Raw genomic sequence first — 19,913 nt, 5'->3', positions numbered from 1 at the left:
AGCCCTGGAGTGGTCAGGCGGTTGGACTTGATGATCTTTGTAGGTCCTTTCCAACTGGAACTATTCCATTCTACTACCTTTCAATATCATCAAATCAGCAGTGTTTGCCTTCCTCCAACTTTTGTATTTTTCACTGCCATAAACATTATTTGATGAAAGAAGCTAAAAATCTTCTTTTTTTAAAGTAATCTCATTCTTACAGAAAATGAGAAAATATAAACAATTCCTTCCAGACTCATACACTATTTATAGGTCATGTATATTGTCTAACTGTAGTTGTCTCTTGTCCAATATAGTTTTGCTGACATAAATATTTCTGACATTTGCTTGTTCACATTTTTAACTACCAGGCTTTTAAAAAACATGTGTCGCCAAGACTTTTTTTGAGAATGGGAACTAAATACTTTGTGCACATACATTGGCTGTTGATGTGTATAGTGTGGACTTAGGGTTTAATGTGTACTTTTAAGTCATCGGTCAGCCCCTGAGAGTTTATTATTTTATTTTTCTTCTCGTCTAAACTCCCTCTAGTATTTCTAAATCCTTAATGGGAACAAGGCCCAGAGAAAGGAACATTGTGTTCTGCTACAAGGGCCCTCATGGCATTTTATCATCTTTTCAGCTATTTTATATGATACAGCATTATGCTTTGGTATTTTCTGATTGTTATACAGACCATTAATATCCTGGCTTTCAGGGCTGCATAATACAAATCCCATGGAAATCAATGCAATATGTCCTCAGTATATTTATATACAGAACTTAAGAGAATTTTTAGAGGTCTAAATTGTTAGAAAGAAACATGTTTAGTATCATGCCTGAGAAATGTAGACATAATGGATGCCGACTCCGGCACATACAGATAGCAGGGTAGACTGATCTTTTTACATATGTAAGTTATTAACCTAGATGCCCATTCAGGCATTTGCACATCCAAGAATCTGAATAGCATGGAAACGTGTAACAACTGCCTGACATTTTAAGTTGTGCATCCATTTGTAGGGGGAACAAGAGACAGTGGAGGAAAAATTGACCATGTTATCTGAATGTCGGTAGTATTAGATGGCCATTTAGCTTCCCCGGAACCTTTGGACCGATGCAGGCTTTCTCAGATCAGATCTCTCTCAGATGCAGTACAAGCAGGAAGGATGCTTGTGTGCAGGAGATTAAAACCCTGTCCTGGTTTCGGCTAGGACAGAGTTAATTTTCTTCCTAGTAGCTGGTATAGTGCTGTGTTTTGGATTTAGTAGGAAAATAATGTTGATAACACACTGATGTTTTTAGTTGTTGATAAGTAGTGTCTATACTAAGTCAAGGATTTTTCAGCTTCTCGTGCCCAGCCAGCAAGAAGGCTGGAGGGGCACAAGAAGCTGGGAGGGGACACCGCCAGGACAGCTGACCCAAACTGGCCAAAGAGCTATTCCATACCATATGACATCATGCCCAGTATATAAACTGGGGGAGCTGGCTGGGAGGGGGGATCGTGGCTCGGGAACTAACTGGGCATCGGTCAACGAGTGGTGAGCAATTGCATTGTGCACCACTTGCTTTGTGTAGTTTAATTCTTTTAGTATTACTATTGTCATATTATTATTATCATCATTGTTTTTCATTCCTTTCTGTCCTATTAAACTGTCTTTATCTCAACTCACAAGGTTTTTTTTTTCCTGATTCTCTCCCCTATTCCAGGGGTGGGGGGGCAGTGAGCGAGCGGCTGCGTGGTGCTTAGCTGCCGGCTGGGGTTAAACCACAACAAACCCACATAAAATCATGGCAGAGTTGCAGGCCCTGCATTTTGTCCTCCCGAGCACTTCTGTTTGTAATCCTGTGGAGCTCCATGGTGTTTCAGGAGGAGGAATTACCGTCATTCTAGTCATGGCCATTGGGATTGGCACACAGGTAATAGCTGGTCAAACCATAAAAAGCATAGATGCATTCTTGCTATTTTTTGGAGTCCTAAAACCAAATGTCTTCTGATGCTTTCTCTTTCAAGCAAGTAAACACTATGCCTCTACTCTGAGCTTTTGCTCATACTTCACCGAGTCCTTTTAGAGCTGTCATTGAGTAAATAATAGCTGAATATCTGGCTGCCTTCTCTTTCACACCTGAGCAAGTTCCCTATAACTCCAGTGATATGAATAAAGTGACTCATATATCACTGTTGTGTCACAAGGGAGTTAGCCTTAGAGATAGGAAAATCAGTAGAAGTCCGTGCCGTGAGTGAACTGTAAAGATTATGTCTTGGTAATGTTGCTCATCTTGAGTAAGTCCCTTACTGCACACATAAAAAGTCTGCTTCGTTAAGGAAAGTAGAACCTAACACTGAGTTGAAAGCCTTAGGATTTGGCCTGGTATTTTTTTAACTTTTAATTTGGCACCGTAATGGAACAATATGTGCTACTCATTCTTATGCAATAAATACCAAAAATTGTTTTATTGTATTCTTCTAGCTACCAAGCTCGTATTGTGCAATAAACTGTAAAAGTATTTTTTAAACAATATGGTGTTAATAAAGGCCATATTAATTGGATTCTCTGTGAGTTTTCTGCTAAATTCATTGTACACTGCCTATTTTCAACAGCATATTTATGTATTTGCAAGTAGAAAAGATTTTTAGAAGTTAGTATTTTAATAAAATTTCAGAAATGTGTTTACGGTGCAATTTTACATTTCTGTTAAGTTCTACAGAAAATAAATATTTTTGGTCTCATAAACTGCTGACATGGACGTAAGGGCTGTAATGAAAACATCCAAAATAATCAGAACATTAATCAGGAATTGCCAGTTACCTATCTCCTATTCATGAACAAGGGGATATTTGGCTGTACAAAATATTAATGTACGCAATATGTAAGTTTAACTGAAGGCAGAAAGTAGAGGGGATTCAGAAAATCGTAATGTGCGGGCTCGGTATATGTATGGGCATATCCACATTCAACCTTTGTACCTACCAAAATATAGGTGTTGATAGAACATGAGGATGTATTACTGTGTTTATACGTAATTAAGTTAGGCAGATTTAACAGAGGACCTGATACACTTCACAGTGTTGACTGGCCACCAGTTGATGTCACCAGGAAAACACTTACCTTGCTAACCAACAGTTATTTGCTGTGGACTTTTCTTGAAACTTTCCATGAAGCCCTGCATACTAACAATTGTCACAGGCAAGGCTCAGGACTAGCCAAAGTAATCTAGCATGGTAATTCCTGTGTTCCCATGAAAAATGACAATTTATACGGATAAGTGTCTGGAGTTCCCATTTTCTGTGTGTGGTCTTCCTTAACGTTCTCTTTTGAAGGCACAACACTACAGTCATCTTTCAGTTACTGCCTAGTCATTCATGTTCCTTCATATGAGAAAGATTCCACTTTCAGTGCGTTTTAGGTTGTTTTGTCAGTCAATCGCTGAGCTTACAAGAGTTTTTATAACTTAGAGGATGTGATACCAGTTTATACCCACTTAGGTAAAGCTCATTTTGCGCTCAAACCAACCTCCTGATCTCCAACAGAGAGACTAGTAGACCAGCCAAGGATATTCTTTTCACGGAGGCTGATTCTGTTTTCTACAGTGCAGGGAAGGCAGGCTGGAAGGGCACAGCTATCCAATTCCCCAGCTCCTCCAGTCATACACATGGGTAACTATGTACCAGATGAAAGTTGGAGCAGGGGAGCAGAGTCGCACTGCGTTCTCGCCCTCCCCCCAGTCAGCGTGACTCCCCGCCTTTCCCGCTACCATCTGCTGAAGGAAAGCAGGCTCAAGACGGGCGAGGAGGGTGAGGGTCTCTGGGTGAGGAGGACCCCTACACCACATTTACTGCCCTTGAGCAGTTGAGAGTTTCATCTGTCCAGTTTGCAACTGCAGCCAAGAATGGGGCTTTGTATGCACCACCCACACTCCTGCGTTTTGTAACTTTACGTCGCCTGTGGAAGATATTCCAAGTACCAGCTGCAGAAATAGTAACTTCAGCACAGGAAGATTCGTCATCAGCTGCAGCTAGCAAACACCTCTGTGTTGGACTAGGACGATGAACGTAACAGAAAATCATGTTGTAATTAGATCTGGTTTTGAACAAAAGACAAATTATTTATTTCTTTCTTCAAATGAAGCATAACACTAAGGTATAAAGGGAGTATAAATAACATCTGATTGTGCTCCTAAGCTCCATGCTATAACTTTCTTGCAATGACATCCTTCAACAAATTAACTACATCATTACTGTTAAGTATTAATTGCACAAAACAGATACACAAAATATATAATGAGCTAGAAAGAGGACAACATTCTTCCATTATGACAAACAACTGTAACAAGAAATGGAAAAAAACCAATAGATCTAGGCTTACACAGATGGCAACACTGAGAGTTTTAAGTCCTCTCCTTGAACACATTACATGTGATAAATAATATGCAAAATATTTAAAGAATTTTATTGTTGCTTACAGAAGATACTTAGCAAGCAAAGAGACAGTAGCAATCACTGCCTCATGTCTCATATCCCCATCATTCAATGCAAATTTTTACATTTCATGCAATAATCCTGAGCTTATTTTCAGTAACATTGAAATGTCATCTATATTAATTACCAAATACATACAGAGCCCAGCTATGGGGTCTATTGTATTATTAAGGCATGAAAAAAGAATAACAGTTTATTAACTCTGAATGCCACAAATACAGCACAGCAGTTAGAAGGCTCAAAAAAGCTCAGAAAGTACCAGTGATTTCTGTGCCAAGGTCCTCCCAGAACACGACTGTGAATCATCAGCTCCTGAAAAGGTACAGAATCAAATCCTGGCCTTGCTGATATCAGGGAGTTTTGCCATTGCCTTGACTGCTGGACCAAGCTTCAGAGCTATCAGGAGTGACTCAGACTCCTCTTCATATCCCCAAAAAATTGACAAACTTCCTCTCACTCAAGTCAAGTATGAATTTAAAAAACAATACCTACATATTGTTTTCTGAGTTAGTATTTTAAGTCTACGGAAAGGTTCCATTCATTATACAGTATGGCAATTAGTAAAAAGCCTTTTCGGAAAAAGCTTATTTGTTAGTCTGATTCATTAGCACGTTAAAAGAAGGGGGAAGTATCATGAAAAGAACCTCTGCCAAGTCTATGCTCTATTTATAAATTATTTTTAATTTTAAAATGAAAGACTTTGGTAAGCCAAACCAAGGATATGGGATGCAATTCTAGACTCCGTGGTTCAATGGCTCTTCTCAAAGACAAAGAGCACCGCAGCCGTGTCCAGTCATCAAGTGAAGAACTTATCATCTGCATAAATTATAAGGGGCTAGTAGTATCTAGATTGTGCAGTTCTTCACATCGTCTCTATTTTACATTTAAGATGTTCTTGCAAAATGCCCTGTAGTGAACCAGGGTATTCCAGTTCAGTTAACTAAGCCATTGAAACCAAGGCCAAATTGGTGGTAAGACTTACTTACTTCGTACTTACAATTGCATTATGTCCCACACTGGGAACTAAAATAGCAGATGATCTCCTTGAACTCTGCTACTACTATTGCCTGCCCCTTACATAGATATTTGCCTAGTTGAGCTCAGAGTTTACAGATCCAGTAGCCTTATCCTCCACCTCCAGGTGTCCCACGGTCTGCCGTGGAAAGAACCATGGTATGCAAGAGGGGCAGACCCTGTTATGCAGCCTTTGAGCATACTTCTTTCCATGCCTGCACCCCTTGCACACACAAGCCACCTCTTGACAAAGATGTTGCTGTCCAACTCTGACACTGCAAGGCTCTGAAAACTTTGCAGATGCACAAATCCAACTTAACTAGTTTCATCTAAAACACCAAGTTATAATATTGAAAAAAATGGTTTGCCACAATAAACCATTCAGGAAACTCATTATTGTCTCATTTGAGATAGAAGGAGAAAAAAGGTTGTTGATATTAGTTACTGGGTTAGAATTTGCGTGGGTTTTGGTTAACTTCTACTAATAAATAAGTTAAAGGCGGCTAAGGCTATAAATTGGTACTGTTTCATTTATAAATATTCACTTTATTTCTATTCTCTTCTAAAAAACGTGTTAAGGAAAAAGGTGGCCAGAAGGATTACACGTTGTAAATCGTAATTTGGTTGTTAGGCTGTAAAAACCAAACACGTAAGTGAAGTTGAGCACAGTGTAAGAAAAAGCCAGTTTTTAATTAACAACTTATTTACAAGTTCATAAAATCAACTGAACTGGAGTAGATGTTCTGTGTTTGTCACCAATATTTTATTGTAACTGGTAACTTGCACGCTTTATAGTAGAAGAACAAAAAGAAAATAAAGTTCACTATATACAGCCTTTGTACAGGCTACTTAACTATACACAAGGCATAGTGATCATAACACAACCTAGTCTTCATAATAATTTGTGCACGAAAAGACACCAATCAGACATTATGTGAACATTACAGTGAAATGACATCACAAGTCCAGTGAAAATTCAGCATAATACAAAACATATTGATCTACTGCAAATGACATCCTTTAAAACAATAAGCCTTTATTCAGTAGTAACTTAACCAGAGTCTGATGCAGAGATTTGTTGTGTAGTTATAAGTCTTTTAAGTGAAGCAACCTCTGCAGATAAGTTTGCTATGCCCTGCTTCAAATACAGGTTCTCTGACTCAGAGACATTGTAGATATTGTCTTTTATTTCAACAACTCCAGTTTTGCAACCGCTCTGAATTTTTACATTGAGTTCTTTCTGATGCCACAGTTCTGGTTTAAGTGACCAGTCTTGGATGTTAGTCACTTGAACCGAGAAAGGAGTGTGAGAAGAATGCACCAAGTTTTGTGCACCATGTTTTTCAAGCTCAAAATGTCTTTTTGAGGACATGTCAATGGGTGATGACAATTTCTGTGTTGCATCATAGTCATTATCCATTGCTTCCACTTTAACTTGCATGGCTTTGGCTTTAATTCGAAGCTTGTGAGGCAAAGCTGAAGAATTCACTTCTGGAACTTTAACTGTTGCATGAACATTTTTATGTTCAACTGGGGAATGGATTGGACCCTTAGGAACCTGCTGTTCGTCTTCTCCATCAGATGACTTTCCAACTACACCATCATCAGCTTCTGACGTTCTCGGGGAGTTACTGGAGGACCTATTCACTTGCAGGAGAGGAGGAGAATGTGAGTACACGTTAAAGGTAGCTCCCATGTAGTTTGGATATATGGATGCTTTATATGAACCTCTGTCATCTCTTGGCTCTCTCTCTAATTCCATGGGCTCCTGTTTTATAATCTGGAACTTATTTTCAGGACTTCTGCAGTTGCTTTGTATACGACTTGGTTGAGTATGCTCTACAGATGATATTTCAGACACATCAGACATTGAGCTTTGAGGAGAATGTTTAATGACAGAAATACAGCTGCTACCAACTATAGATGGTTCATGTTCATCTACAAATGAGCTAATATTTGATTTGGAACTCTGATAGTCTTGGAAATACACAGTTGTTGAGCTACTGAGTTTCTGTATCTCTTGGGCATAGGCTGCAGAACTAATTAAACCAAACTTTAGCTTCAACGAAAGCAGCTCCGCCTTCAGAGTGGCATTCTCCTCTCCCAGTGCAATTAGTTTGTTCTCTAAGACAAGGTCATTCAGTCGTCGTTTTTCACGAGATCTTTTGGCAGCTTCATTATTTTTCCTCCTTTTCTCCCAATACATAGCATCTTTCTTTTCATCTGGAATGAATTCTCGCTTTCTCCGGCAAGCTGAAGATTTGCTTTTTCCACTACTTGCTTCAGTAAGTAGTATATCTTCATTTGTAGACAATTCTTCAGACACTTCTGCTAAAGTAGACTTAAGTACCATGATTTTGTCCACATTGCTACTTGTGTCAACAGGTCCGTGTTCCTTTTTAAGGGTCTGCATTTTTCTCAGCTGCATCAGAAACAATTTGTAGTAGATCTACAATGAGCAACAGAGCAAGCTATTTCCCCAGTAATTCTCACTCCACAACTTGATAAATACAATAATTTTAAATCCACACACATTCTTCCTTTTCTTTCATATTCTCAGACAGAAGTGTCTAGAACCAATTTTCTTGGCAGAGGCAATGGGAATCTTCTTAAAAACCTGGAATAAATAGAGAATTTGATTACTATTTAGGAATTGCTGGTTCAGGACATGCAAAAGTAGCTTTTGATAAAAAGCTTAGACTAGCATTTGGTTCATTAAACCTGCTGTAATATGAAGACAGCTCAACACTGAAACAACTGATATTCTAAGCTTTATGATACCTAGGTAGCAGATTTGCTTCCAAAACAAATACAATATGATCCAAGGAAAAATCAACAAAAAAATATTTGAGTTCTGATCCTATGGTAATGTTGTCACAGAACTTTCCATGATATCACTGACCAACCTAAACCTCCAACACTTAACGCTGCAGGACACCAGGCATGTTGATGAGCAGCACTGGAAAGTATCTTGTTCTTCCACATTAAAGCATCTCTTCTGAAAACAGCTGTGGTGTGTGACTTAGAAATGCTATATATTTGGGTCCTTCATGGATTAAAAATAACATAAGCTGATTTAGAGAAGCTGGAGTGCTTTCTATTATCTTAAAATAACACCAGTATCCATTAAAGCTATTAAAGATTTAATTATTGTTTTTGCATCCTATAAAAAATATATATACAGAGATATATATCTATATATAAATGTTTATACACACACACACACACTTGGGATTTTTAAAATGCCTTTTTGATCAATCATATCAATTCAAACTAGTAAATGCACACACATAATTTGGTCATGTACCTAACTATTAAAAAAATATTGACAAGAAAAAAAATGTATTACGTAATTTTTTTCTTGTCTCTTACAAAGAAAACTTTAAAATCAGTATTGAAAAATACACTAGAGAAATAACATTTAATTAATAATTTGCATTTGAAAAATAGTCTTATTACATCAAAGTAAAGTTTAATACCATTGGGGCATGTGCACCTTTAGAAAACAGTGTTTGCATTAAACTGGAAGTTTAGATCTAGAAGTCTTACCATTAACAAAGGAAAACTAGCTTAACCCTTAGCTTCAGACATTTTAATCATTAAATTTGACCTTAGCATTTAAATTGGCCTTAGTTTTATTTAGTCCCTCTTAATGCAAAAATACTTTATTCTCATAAGATCATTTGGTCTTGATCTGAGATATCACTTCTCAATATCTCATTTTCCACAGTCAGTCATGTTCCTGGTAAAATAAATGTAGTATGCCAAATACTTTTATAGAACTGACTATCGAGTCAGCAATGATTCTTGCCTGTATAAAAAAAAAAAAAAAAAATCAGCCACTTTAGATTAATGTCACTATTTATTGGGAATGTTTTTACAATGACTAATGAAACTAATTTTAAAAATTATCAGTTGGGAAAGTTATAAAAGAATTAATGAATTGTATTCTGCCAGTTTCTCTTGTCTTTTCCAGAAGGCAAAGAGGAGTGAGTGATGTAATAACAATTAAGCAGGGTCATAAAGACTCAGGTTTCAAGCTGGGTTCTGTTCCATCAAACCATGCCAACTCTTCTGTCATGAAAAATTAACACATTTAATAGAACAGCTAAGTAGAATTTCCTAAAATCCGTGGTTAATTACTGACATGTAACTATTTGTCTTCGATAATACAGCCTTAATGGAAAATAGTTAGAAGCCAGCCACACCAAAGACAGCATCTAACATATTAGTGCAAAAGCAGCACCACAAATTGCCATGTTTGTAAAGGAGAAATGCATCTCTAATATACAAGCAATTACACAGTTAGATTCTGATCCAAAATTCAAACTGGAGTCAAAGGGAGTTTTCTGTCAAGTTAAACAGGAGCTGGATGAGGTTTAAAAACAAAAATAAGCCCCACAACAAAGCAACATCTGTTTGTCCAAACATTCAGTATGATTTGATTTGCTGAAGAAGCTGTATAGCCATTTTGTCCATTTCACTGCTACACGTAGTCAATGGTTTAATTAATATGCATACCATTTTAAATCTAGTGCAACCCAATACTTAAAAAAAAAAAAAAAAATCACTGTTGAACACACAGAATTTAAAAGTAAAAAAAAGACAAGACAAGGTCACCTGAATTTTTGTGACATTTGTAAAATATTCAGTCTCTGTAACGTGACTTTACATTAAAAGAAGAAAAATACTGGGGTTTTATTTCATTATCCTGTAGCATTGGGAACGCACAGCTATTGAGCCGTAATTGTCTTGATGTACTACAATCACTGTATTCACTTGTATCATTAACAACTTCTGCGTTGCTGAGGAAATGCATACACCTTCTATAGCACACAGCAGGAAGCTGTATAACATGTATTGAATACCTATGAAACCATCACTTGTCTCTTAGTATGCATCTCAGCCAACTCTCACTGAAGTCAAAAGGGTTCAAAACAACTTTTGTGAAATTTTAGGGCCTTACCAATAGAGAGATCTTACTGAATTTAAGAGTACTAGAGAGCTACACTCAAACCCAAGTAAAAATATTCTCTTAGAAAAAGAATACTAATATGCATACTTCATTATTGTCTGTATATTTATCTGCCATATACCCTGCAACATCTACACTTACTTGAAACAGTAGCAACAGCAAGTAAGTACTTATAAACATAGGATTTATGCATATTTTAGAAGAATGAAACTGTACCTACACAGATTTAATACAACTTTTTCTTCCTCTTACATTCCAAGCTTCCATTTCCACACGATATAAAAGCAACATGTTTAGTCTTGAACAAGACTGTTTCAGGGTAAGAACTATGACTTTGTGTCTATCTGTATGGTCTCCAGCTCAAAGTGATCCCACTTTGGTGTTTGTCCAACACTGTGATCTAGGAAAAATACTAATAATGATACTAATGGCATAGTTCATCAGTATGACCATCTATGTATCAGTAAAAGCTCAACTGTGTGTCCAAACATAAATTCCTGCAGCCTAAGCCTGGCACTGAGCTGCACTTAACAACCCAGCAACCTGCAGAGTTCATATCCACTGTTCAACTTCTGCAGTGGACTGCAGGGACTTCTGCAGTTTGGGCCATTCCAGTGTACAATCTGCTCACTGTAGCACTGATAACTCCTGTTTTGGCCAGTCTCGCTCCTGTACACATTGTTCCTGGCACAAACAGACAGAACGTAAGTAGCATGCAAGTCTACAGTAAATATTAAGTGTGTATCAAAACGACTATGTTTTTGCATGCAGTATTCAACTTTGCTCTCTGCCAGAGTCCATCAGTAAAGCTGTCAAGACAGATGTGTAACCCACTGACATAGTCTTACTGGTTTGCTGTTTATGTAGTTAGTTCTAATGCCATTACTTTAGTGAACTAACAAAACAACAATAAATCTTTAGCTCTTTCCACATCTTTCTTGAGCACTTTTATCATGGTAACTGGAATTGCTGCTTTACAAACAGGAGTCAAAGCCCTTGTTTATTAATACTTCTCCATGTGGATCAGCCCAATGCTGAGTCTGTAAACAAATTAAATTCCATGTGATGATAATGGCAAAATGCCTTCAATGAAACCAGCCATTTCACTTCACTTGCATTTTTATAATTCCAGTGGAAAACATCAGTATTTACACAAAAATTAATGAACTGTGATGATTCCTCTGACTATATTTCAAATTCCAATATTTTCCCTTATGATTAATTTTTCAATTGCTTTATCACCCCCTCATAAAGTGTTATAAAACCAACATTTAATACCGCCTTACATTAGTAACTGTTAAAGATTTTTTTTTTTTGGTTGGTTGATGTTAATGGCATTGAGTGCCAATTCAACAATGTAATAATACTCGACCCTATTAACTTAATTACAGACCCAGTCTTGCTCCCACAGCAGTTTTGCCATTGGCTTCAATAGAAGCAGGATACAATCCCAGATCCAAGTTATTAATGAGACTGTTGTACAGAACTCGTGCTATTGAAGCAAGAAATTTTGTATGCAGAAATCATGAAAAGTTAATTTATCCATGGACTTCAAAAAATACTTGAGTGATCTGATTGTGTCAAAATAGTACATTAAGGATCTGATCCTGGGGATTTGTGTATTCACACTGTAATAATGGAAATGTTTCAAAAGGTTGAAGGACAGGGCCACAATCTTTCCTCTCTCTCTTCTGTGTAATTTAATTACATAAGTAATTTCTGCTTTAGAGAATGCACGTGGGCCTCCCCATGTATGTATGTTTCCCCACAGAGTAACTGTGTATTATTATTTGTATTTAGCAAAATAATTCTTGCTACCTCCAAGCATAATTTTTCAAACAGAATGAGGTAACCGTTTAATTCTATTGCTCTAACATTTTGATAGTGATTCTATGAAACTAAATGAAATCCCACTTCTAGCAGTTGGATGCTCAAACACAATTCACTTTTGTATCACCATGCATCCAAAAAATTCCTCTCTCAGTCCTTCAAAAACAGAAGAAAATAACAGCTGAGTACAATTTCTTGTTTTAAAAAAGAACCACGCCTCTATCACCATCACCTCTATATGGCAAACTTCAGAAAAACAGTAAAAGCTTGTATTGATATGTCTGTGCATATTTTTAGTTGTTGTCCATGTTTTGCATAGGTATCATGAATTATATTACTGCTACCATTCTGTCACAGGTTATCTATTTTGAAAATCTGTCTACATACTAGAAAGGCAGGTGTAGAACCTGCTCGTAGATACCAAAATGACCAGTTTGCATTCCAAACTTTGAAAAACTGAACACTATAGTTTGCACTTTACCTTCAACGTGTTTTTAAAACAGTTGCTATCTGTCTTGAGACTTTTATGAGGTAGAGAAAAAATATTATCCTTATTGTACATGCAGGACAGGAGGCTGAGTTTAAGCTTAGGTGGTGAATACACAGCCTGCCTAAACACTGCTGAAATACTTGAGCCACTCTACCTCTGCTGCTTTTCTTATACAAAAATTATGCCATGAAATTCTGCACCTCTCAGGTCTATCATCATTCAGAAATCCTCTCCAACAGAGGATGTGGCCCCATTCCAACCTCCACTGAAATCCTTCAACATACTTTTTCTTGCCTTTTATCTAGCCCCGTTAGTAAAATTATGTTCCTGTTGAAGAAAAGCTTTAATGCTGGCTCCACTGGAAGAGTGATATTATCCCTAGGATAGATTTGTGGGCAAGAGGGTCTAGGCAATGTAGAGCAAATGAAGTTCAAACTTTCTGGAAAAAAACTAGGTGACTGCATTTTATGCTATGATGGACAGGTTATCCACGGTCACAAAGGCGAAAAGTATTTACAGTACAAATGTTACCACCAATTACTGCCATTATATAGGCGCACTCATAGAGACCATGAATCCATTACAACAGCATGGAGCAATGCAGAACTATTGATCCTGTACACAGTTCCCTTTTCTTACAACTTCACGGGCATCTTAAGTGCTTACTGTTTCAGGGTCAACGTGTAATTAGGTCAGTGGAACACTGATGATGATAGCGTTGTACAGGATGACCCATTTTTGCTAAAATGTTAATCATCTTATTGAAAGAAAAAAAAAATGGGAGATGTCTACACAATACAGTCCATTGGGAACATCAAAAATCATTTATTGTGACACTTTTCAATCAAATACAAAAAAAATGAATAAGATCGTCATGGAACTTGGAACACTATTGCACCATATTACCCACCTCCAAGGTGTACACAGAAAATTGATGTCATATGTAATTTTTACAAAAGGCTTTCATTGTTATGAGAATTACTTAAGTTACTGTTTATCTTAATAACTACAAATTAACTCATTAAAGTACAGCCTGCTTCCCAAAGGTAAATTACACAAATTATGCAAATAAAATTATAATTTGGAGAGCACAAAACATATGTTAGAGGTAGCTGTTGCTCAGAAAGGTCAGTCAAGGTTAATAGGTGCAAATTTGACCTATATTTTCTTCCATTTCCTTAGGAAGACAGTATGATTCTATCAGATCTGTTCCATTTTTCCAAAACAAGCTGTTTACTGCTCTGATTTGGGGGGGGCGGGGGGACACGGACAAAATCTAAAAATGTTACTCAAAGTGCCAGGAAAAACTTTAAAACTGAGAAGCAAAGGAAATGTATATATAACTTGCATAAATATTTAATTACATATATATAATATATAGAATGTGTATGCATAACTAAATCATGCCATTTTAAATATCACATCACTTTCCAGTATTTTTAATAAAACCCCAACAGAAACAATGATTACTGAAGTTATAGTACTATGACAGTATGCTTCTCCTCATTTCAGTAGCTACTTGACAGCAGGAAAAACTGGGCCGCAAAAAGCTATAACTTAATAGTAACAATGTTCTGGAAATACGATCTCAGCTTTCCCCTAGTTAAGAACCATAAAAAAAAACCAAAATCAAATGTTAATTATTTGGACAACAAATGGCTTTCTATTATTGAACTGTGTTCTTAAAATGCTAAGCATGGACCAGACCTTCAGCTGACCTAAATTTATATAGCGCTATTTAAAGGCAGCAGAATTATGTCAATTAATCCCAGCTGATGCTTTAAACATGCATCTTGTTATATAACAACTGAAGTACAAATACGTAAGACAAACACTGCCTGTAAAATGTTGGTATCTACCACTCACTGCAAACAGAACAGAGAAATAGCAATCTTTAGAGCTCCGATTCTGTGAGATAGTCCAGGCAGGAAGACCACTGCCCATGCTGAGCACCATTTTCTTTATTGGGTTGCGTTCCACTCGTAAGAGGACGTCTTGCAGCACTGGCACCTGCACTGCTAACTGCTGTGCAGCCACCTCTGTGGCAAAAACTGGTTAATTATTCAAATACTTCAGGACAGACTGAAAACTACACCAAGATGGAGCAACTCAAGAAAGGGGGGAAAAAACCCTATCTTAAATAAGGCATTCTTTCTGATAGAAGATAGATTTGTGTAATATCTGTCACCAGATTCAGTCTCATAGTGTGCTAATTTGGACATGGATCAATTCAACACCTGAACTAGGAAAAAAACAGGATATCTAAGGAGGTCTTAATAATAATTCATTTCAGATCTACCTTTTAATACAAGAAGTTTTTAAGAACTTAGCATCGATATTAGACAGTTACATACACCTTGTTTTTAAAAAAAAAATCAGATTTTTTTTATTATTTTCAAACACTGTAAAATATTGTAACACTGAAATCAACTATCATTTTCTTTTAGAACGGACTGCAGGAATTGGCCATCTATTTGCATTTTTTTTCTATTACATATCCTAAGCACATTTATATCTCATAACTGGCTGTAATGATCATGGCAAGGTCACCTAGAAGAGTCAATTAAGCTGATGAGTCAGATACATTGCTTAACAGTGTGTAATAAGACTCAAACAGAGGATTTTATTGTTCATATTATTGCATCATAGTGATGTTATAACAGCAGCGAGATTGCTGTCTGGAAAAAACTATTGCATAAGGATAGTTTGCATAACTATTTGTTAAAATAAGTCAATTTAAAATGAGCTGAAGGTTTATTTTATTTATGAGTTTTATTTCAAGATAAAGGATTGAAAAAAGCAGCATGGTACTGATATCTTTCACAGACTCTATCTAGACTTTATTGCAATAGAAATAATGCCTGTATGTTCTACAAATTTCGGCCAAAGCATGGCAAATACTGTTCCTTCTTAGGATGAGATAAGCTGTGAGGAGGTCATGTAAGTTCATATTGCTCATGGGAAGACTCTAAGCTTTTTGACACCTTTCAGATCAGTTCCTTTAAAAAAAAAACCACACAGCAGAAACTTGAGACTTTGAAGTCAAATCCAGGAAGCTGGATATTTTAAAAGCTAGTTAAGAGTCCTTTGGAGAATAAGATGAGTTAAAAGTATAACGTAAATAAAAATGGAAAGTAGAGGCAGATCATTCTAAAGAGTGTTAGAACTTCAACAGTCAAAGACATCTGTGACATGAGAACTTTTATAACAATAACTGTTAGTGCCAATGATATTAAGGATCTTTATTCAGTAATCCTTGAACTTGTTGGTTTAAATCAGGTCTTTGGGCCAAAACCCAAATCCTTATTCATTCAAGTTTCCCATCAAAGTCAACATTTTGATTGAATAAGGACCGTAAAAGTGATGCACATAGCAATATTTTAAATGAGGCTCTGGACTGAATTAATTACTGAGGAGGGCAAAGATGACTCAAAGTAGGTTACATACACAGGAGTGAACACAATGAAACGGAGTGCAATCACTCAAGTTACAAGGACAAGAAAAAAAAAAAATAGGGTTGTTTTTAACACAACAGTAACTCCAGGACTGCTTCACGATCAAAGCTGTACTTGACCCCAACAATCAAGTAACAGAAAAGTTTACGCATGTTATCAAGAATATCACATTTTTAAAATACTTTGCTGCTACTACTAACGGCAGGTATACCGAACATAAAGACAGTGGCTGGGGTACTCAATTTGGACTTCGGAGGTTTTGGTCACAAGCACAGTGATGTTGGTTTTGTCTATTCAGAGGACCATTGTAGTCACCTCATCTTGAAAGCCAAGTTATCACCAGGAACTTTCCAGCTATGCTCCCACCCAGGACACAGAGCACAAGCTGACCCCAGAGTACGGGACGTCCAGCCACAGCTTTTGCCACTGCAACACCGAAGTGACTTGGCAAAACAACAGAATTGGGCAATGGCCATTTTGTTGTTGTTGTTGTTGTTGGTTACGTAAAGAGACAGCCGAAAATACCCGGGTCGCGGGAGGAGGGGGTGTGCTAGGCTATTTCATGCCTACCTGCGAGCCGTACCCCTCCCGCGGGGCGAGGAGGCAGGCGGCAGCGCGGGGGGGGTGGGGGGCCTTTGTCTGGCGCTCCCTGCCTGCAGGCGACGGTGGGACAAGGGGGGGGGGGGGGGGGGAGACGGGCGGGGGGGTGAGGACGCTCCGCGGGGCGCGGTGCGGGGCCGAGCTGCGGGGAGGCGGCGGACGCCGCCTCCCCGCAGCTCGGCCCCGCACCGCGCCCCGCCACAAAGGCTGCCCGACCCGGCCCGGCGGCCCCCTACGTGACCGGCGGCGCATGGCGCCCGGCCCGCTCCCCCCTCAGCACGGCCCCGCGCTATCAGCCGGCCGCCGCCGCCGCCGTCCCCCGTCCCCCCCTCGTCCCCCCCGCCCGCCGCCGCCGCCCCAGCCCAGAACAAAGGGCTGAGGGGGAGCGCCAGCGCCCCCAGCCCTCGCTCGCCCGCCGCCGCGCGGCCGCCGCGCCCCAACGGCCACCAACGGCTCCCAACGGCCGTTGGGGAGACGGCGACCCCCGCGCGCGGCGCGGCGCAAGCCTGAGGGGGAAGGTGGGCGCGGGATCGTGCTCCGCGTACCGGCTCCGCTCCCCGCCGGGTCTGTCACACTGACCTACTTGCGGTGCTGGCGGCTGCCCCCGGGGCCCGGCTCCGCTGCCCCGGGGGCCGGCGGCACCTGGCCCCCCGCCCGCCGCGGCCGTCAGGGCACGGGCGGGACGGGTCTACCTCTCTCCTCCGGCACGGCTGACATCTCCTAAACGCCTTCCTCCCTTAAATTAGACGGGTTTTGTTTTGTTTTTTTTGTTTTGGTTTTTTTTTTTAAAGAAACGGCAAGTGAAAGCCGGTACCGGAGAGATGGCTCAGCGTCTGGCCGAAACGCCTTCCTAAAAATACAGCCTTATCAAAACGTCTCTGAAGGCGTGGAGTTAAAAATCCGAGCAAATAGCCTCGAACGTCTACACGCACAGCTCTGGAGAAAAGACCAGAAATAGCACATGAAGCCACAATTGCTAAAATGCGATGGGGCTAAATATAGACCCAACACAAATCTCGTTTTAAGGCACCCGGCACGCAGCCGGCGAGCGCGCCTCGCCTCGCCTCCCCGCTCACCCAGTTGTCTACTTCCCTTATTAAACGCACTTTAACAAAATCTGTTACAGTTACGGGTTTTGGGGGCTTTTTTTCCGGGCGAGATTGTCCTAGTTTCTTTGTAGCGAGATTATAAAATCGCATAATTAGCTCCCTCTTCCCAGCCCGGCTGCCAGCAAATTCTGTGGTTACATAATGCAACATTTCCAGGAACTATTATGCGATCGGTCCCGCAGCGCCTGAAAAACAGCGACAAAAGTGACGAAAAGGGCTGAGGCAAACGCAGCTCCGCACGGCGCGGGGACAGGGGCCGGGCAGCTGCCGTTAATCGCGCTTGCCCGCGGGCAACTTCCCCCAGCGCCGCCCGAAAAGGGGGGATCTCGCCGGCAGGCTCCGGCTGCCCGGCGGCGGGCAACTCCCGGTGGTTTCGGGGCCGAGGCGCGGTTGGCGCTCGGGACTCGGCCCTCCGCCCCGCACGGCGGCCGCCGCGGCAGCCCGCTCCCCGCCGGCACATTATACAACGCGGGAGAGCGGCTCCGGCGGCGCTGCCCCGGGCTCGCTGTGGGGTGAAGCGGGGGGGGGTACCGCGGCACGCCGGGAACGAGCACCCCCCCGCCAGGGAAAGCTTTCGGCGGGCGTCTCCCGGGCTGCCTCCCGCGCCGCCACCCCTCCGCCGAGCCGCCCGCCAGCGCGCAGAGCCGGCCCGCCCGGCGGACCCCTCCCCGGCCGGCGGCAGCCGGAGCCGGCTGGGCTCGCGTTATGTAACAGCCGCCCCCAGCCGAGGCGAGGCGAAGCGCGGCGCGCGCCGCAGCCCGGGCAGACACCCTAACTTTATGCCCGCGCACCGCTCCGCGCGCGTACGCGCGCCTTCCTACCTGCAGCGCACCGCGGGGCGCCGAGCATCCCCCGCCCCGCGTCGGGCCGCGGGCGAGGCGAGGCGAGGCGGGCGGTGCTGTGATGCGGTACGGTGCGGTGCCGTTCCGCGCCGTGCTGTGCTGTGCAGGCAGCAGCGGAGCGGCCGAGCGGGAGCGGGCGGGAGCGTGCGGCGGCAGCGGCGGCGCGGAGGGATGTGTGTTAGTAGGTCAGGGCTGCGCGGCGCGGGGCTCATAGCCCGCATGCCAGCCGCGCCGCGCCGTGACTGGCGGCGACGCCGCCCCAATCGGCGCCGGGCGCTGCCGGAGGACGGCCAATGGGAGCGGTCGGGGGCGGGGCGGGGCGGGGCGCGGGGCGGTGTGTGGTACAGTAGGTCTGTGTGCTGGCGATTGCATAACCGCCGGCGGGGCGGGGGGCGGCGCGGGGGGGGGGAGTGGGGGCCGGGAGGGGGGGGAGAGCGGCGCGGGGGGCGCCGGCACTTACGTAACCGCCGCGGCGCCCGGCGGCAGCGCGCAGGGGGGCGCTCGCCCCGCGCGGCCTCCGCAGGGGGCGCAGCGCCGCGGCACCGCGCCCCCCTCCCCGGCAACGGCGGCGGCTGCGCGGGGGCTCGCGGCGGGGCTGAGCGCCGGCGCCCGTGCCGCCCCGGGCAACGGAGCGCGGCGGGGCTCTCGCAGCCTTCCCGCTGCCTCGGTGCGTGGTGTCATCAGATCGTACCCGTACGGCGTGTAAAAATCAAACCCTCAGCCCCGGCGGGAGCGTTGTCGTCCCCGGGCGGTTCGCGCCAGACCCGGGAGCCGTGCTCCTGAGGCACGTACCTGACACCTAGCCGCGCATACGGGTAATCCGCCGGTGGATCGCGCTTCGGCTTTGACTCGCGGAAAATAGTAATAATAATCGTAAAAGGGAGGAGAAAAATAAAAGCGGGGAAGGAGCCCGCTGACGGTGGCTGGGCTCCGCGCTGGGCGGGCTCCCCGCCGGTACGCCGCTTGGCACTTCGTACCGCGGGCTGTAAGGCTCACCCTGCGCGGCACGGCCACTGCTGGCCTTCACTGATCGTCAAGGGTGAAGGATTTTGACAGTGTTTCTTCCGCCGGCTTCATCTCTGCCCTCATCCCTGAGGCGGCGGCGCTGAAATGCTGCTCAAAAGCGGGGACACGGTTTG

At 42.3% G+C, this 19,913-nt stretch overlaps 1 protein-coding gene across 1 annotated transcript; it reads right to left on the bottom strand.

Moving 5' to 3' along the window:
- Positions 1-6,210: 6,210 nt before the first annotated feature.
- Positions 6,211-18,875, bottom strand: NFIL3 (nuclear factor, interleukin 3 regulated). The gene is made up of 2 exons (XM_050913693.1): positions 18,754-18,875; positions 6,211-8,090 (listed from the first exon to the last, which is right to left on the bottom strand). The coding sequence occupies exon 2, from the start codon at positions 7,899-7,901 to the stop codon at positions 6,525-6,527; it is 1,377 nt and encodes a 458-aa protein (XP_050769650.1). The 5' UTR covers positions 7,902-8,090; positions 18,754-18,875; the 3' UTR covers positions 6,211-6,524.
- Between the last annotated feature and the right edge of the window lie 1,038 nt (positions 18,876-19,913).

Source organism: Gymnogyps californianus, chromosome Z, assembly GCF_018139145.2.
Source record: "Gymnogyps californianus isolate 813 chromosome Z, ASM1813914v2, whole genome shotgun sequence".
Lineage (NCBI taxonomy): Eukaryota > Metazoa > Chordata > Aves > Accipitriformes > Cathartidae > Gymnogyps > Gymnogyps californianus.
The sequence above is the reverse complement of the archived record's forward strand: the minus strand, read 5'-3'. Positions and strand labels throughout refer to the sequence as shown.

What these genes read in the sequence shown, in the direction of transcription:
- NFIL3 (XM_050913693.1), bottom strand. Translation starts at nt 7,901, where the DNA reads ATGCAGCTGAGAAAAATGCAGACCCTTAAAAAGGAACACGGACCTGTT.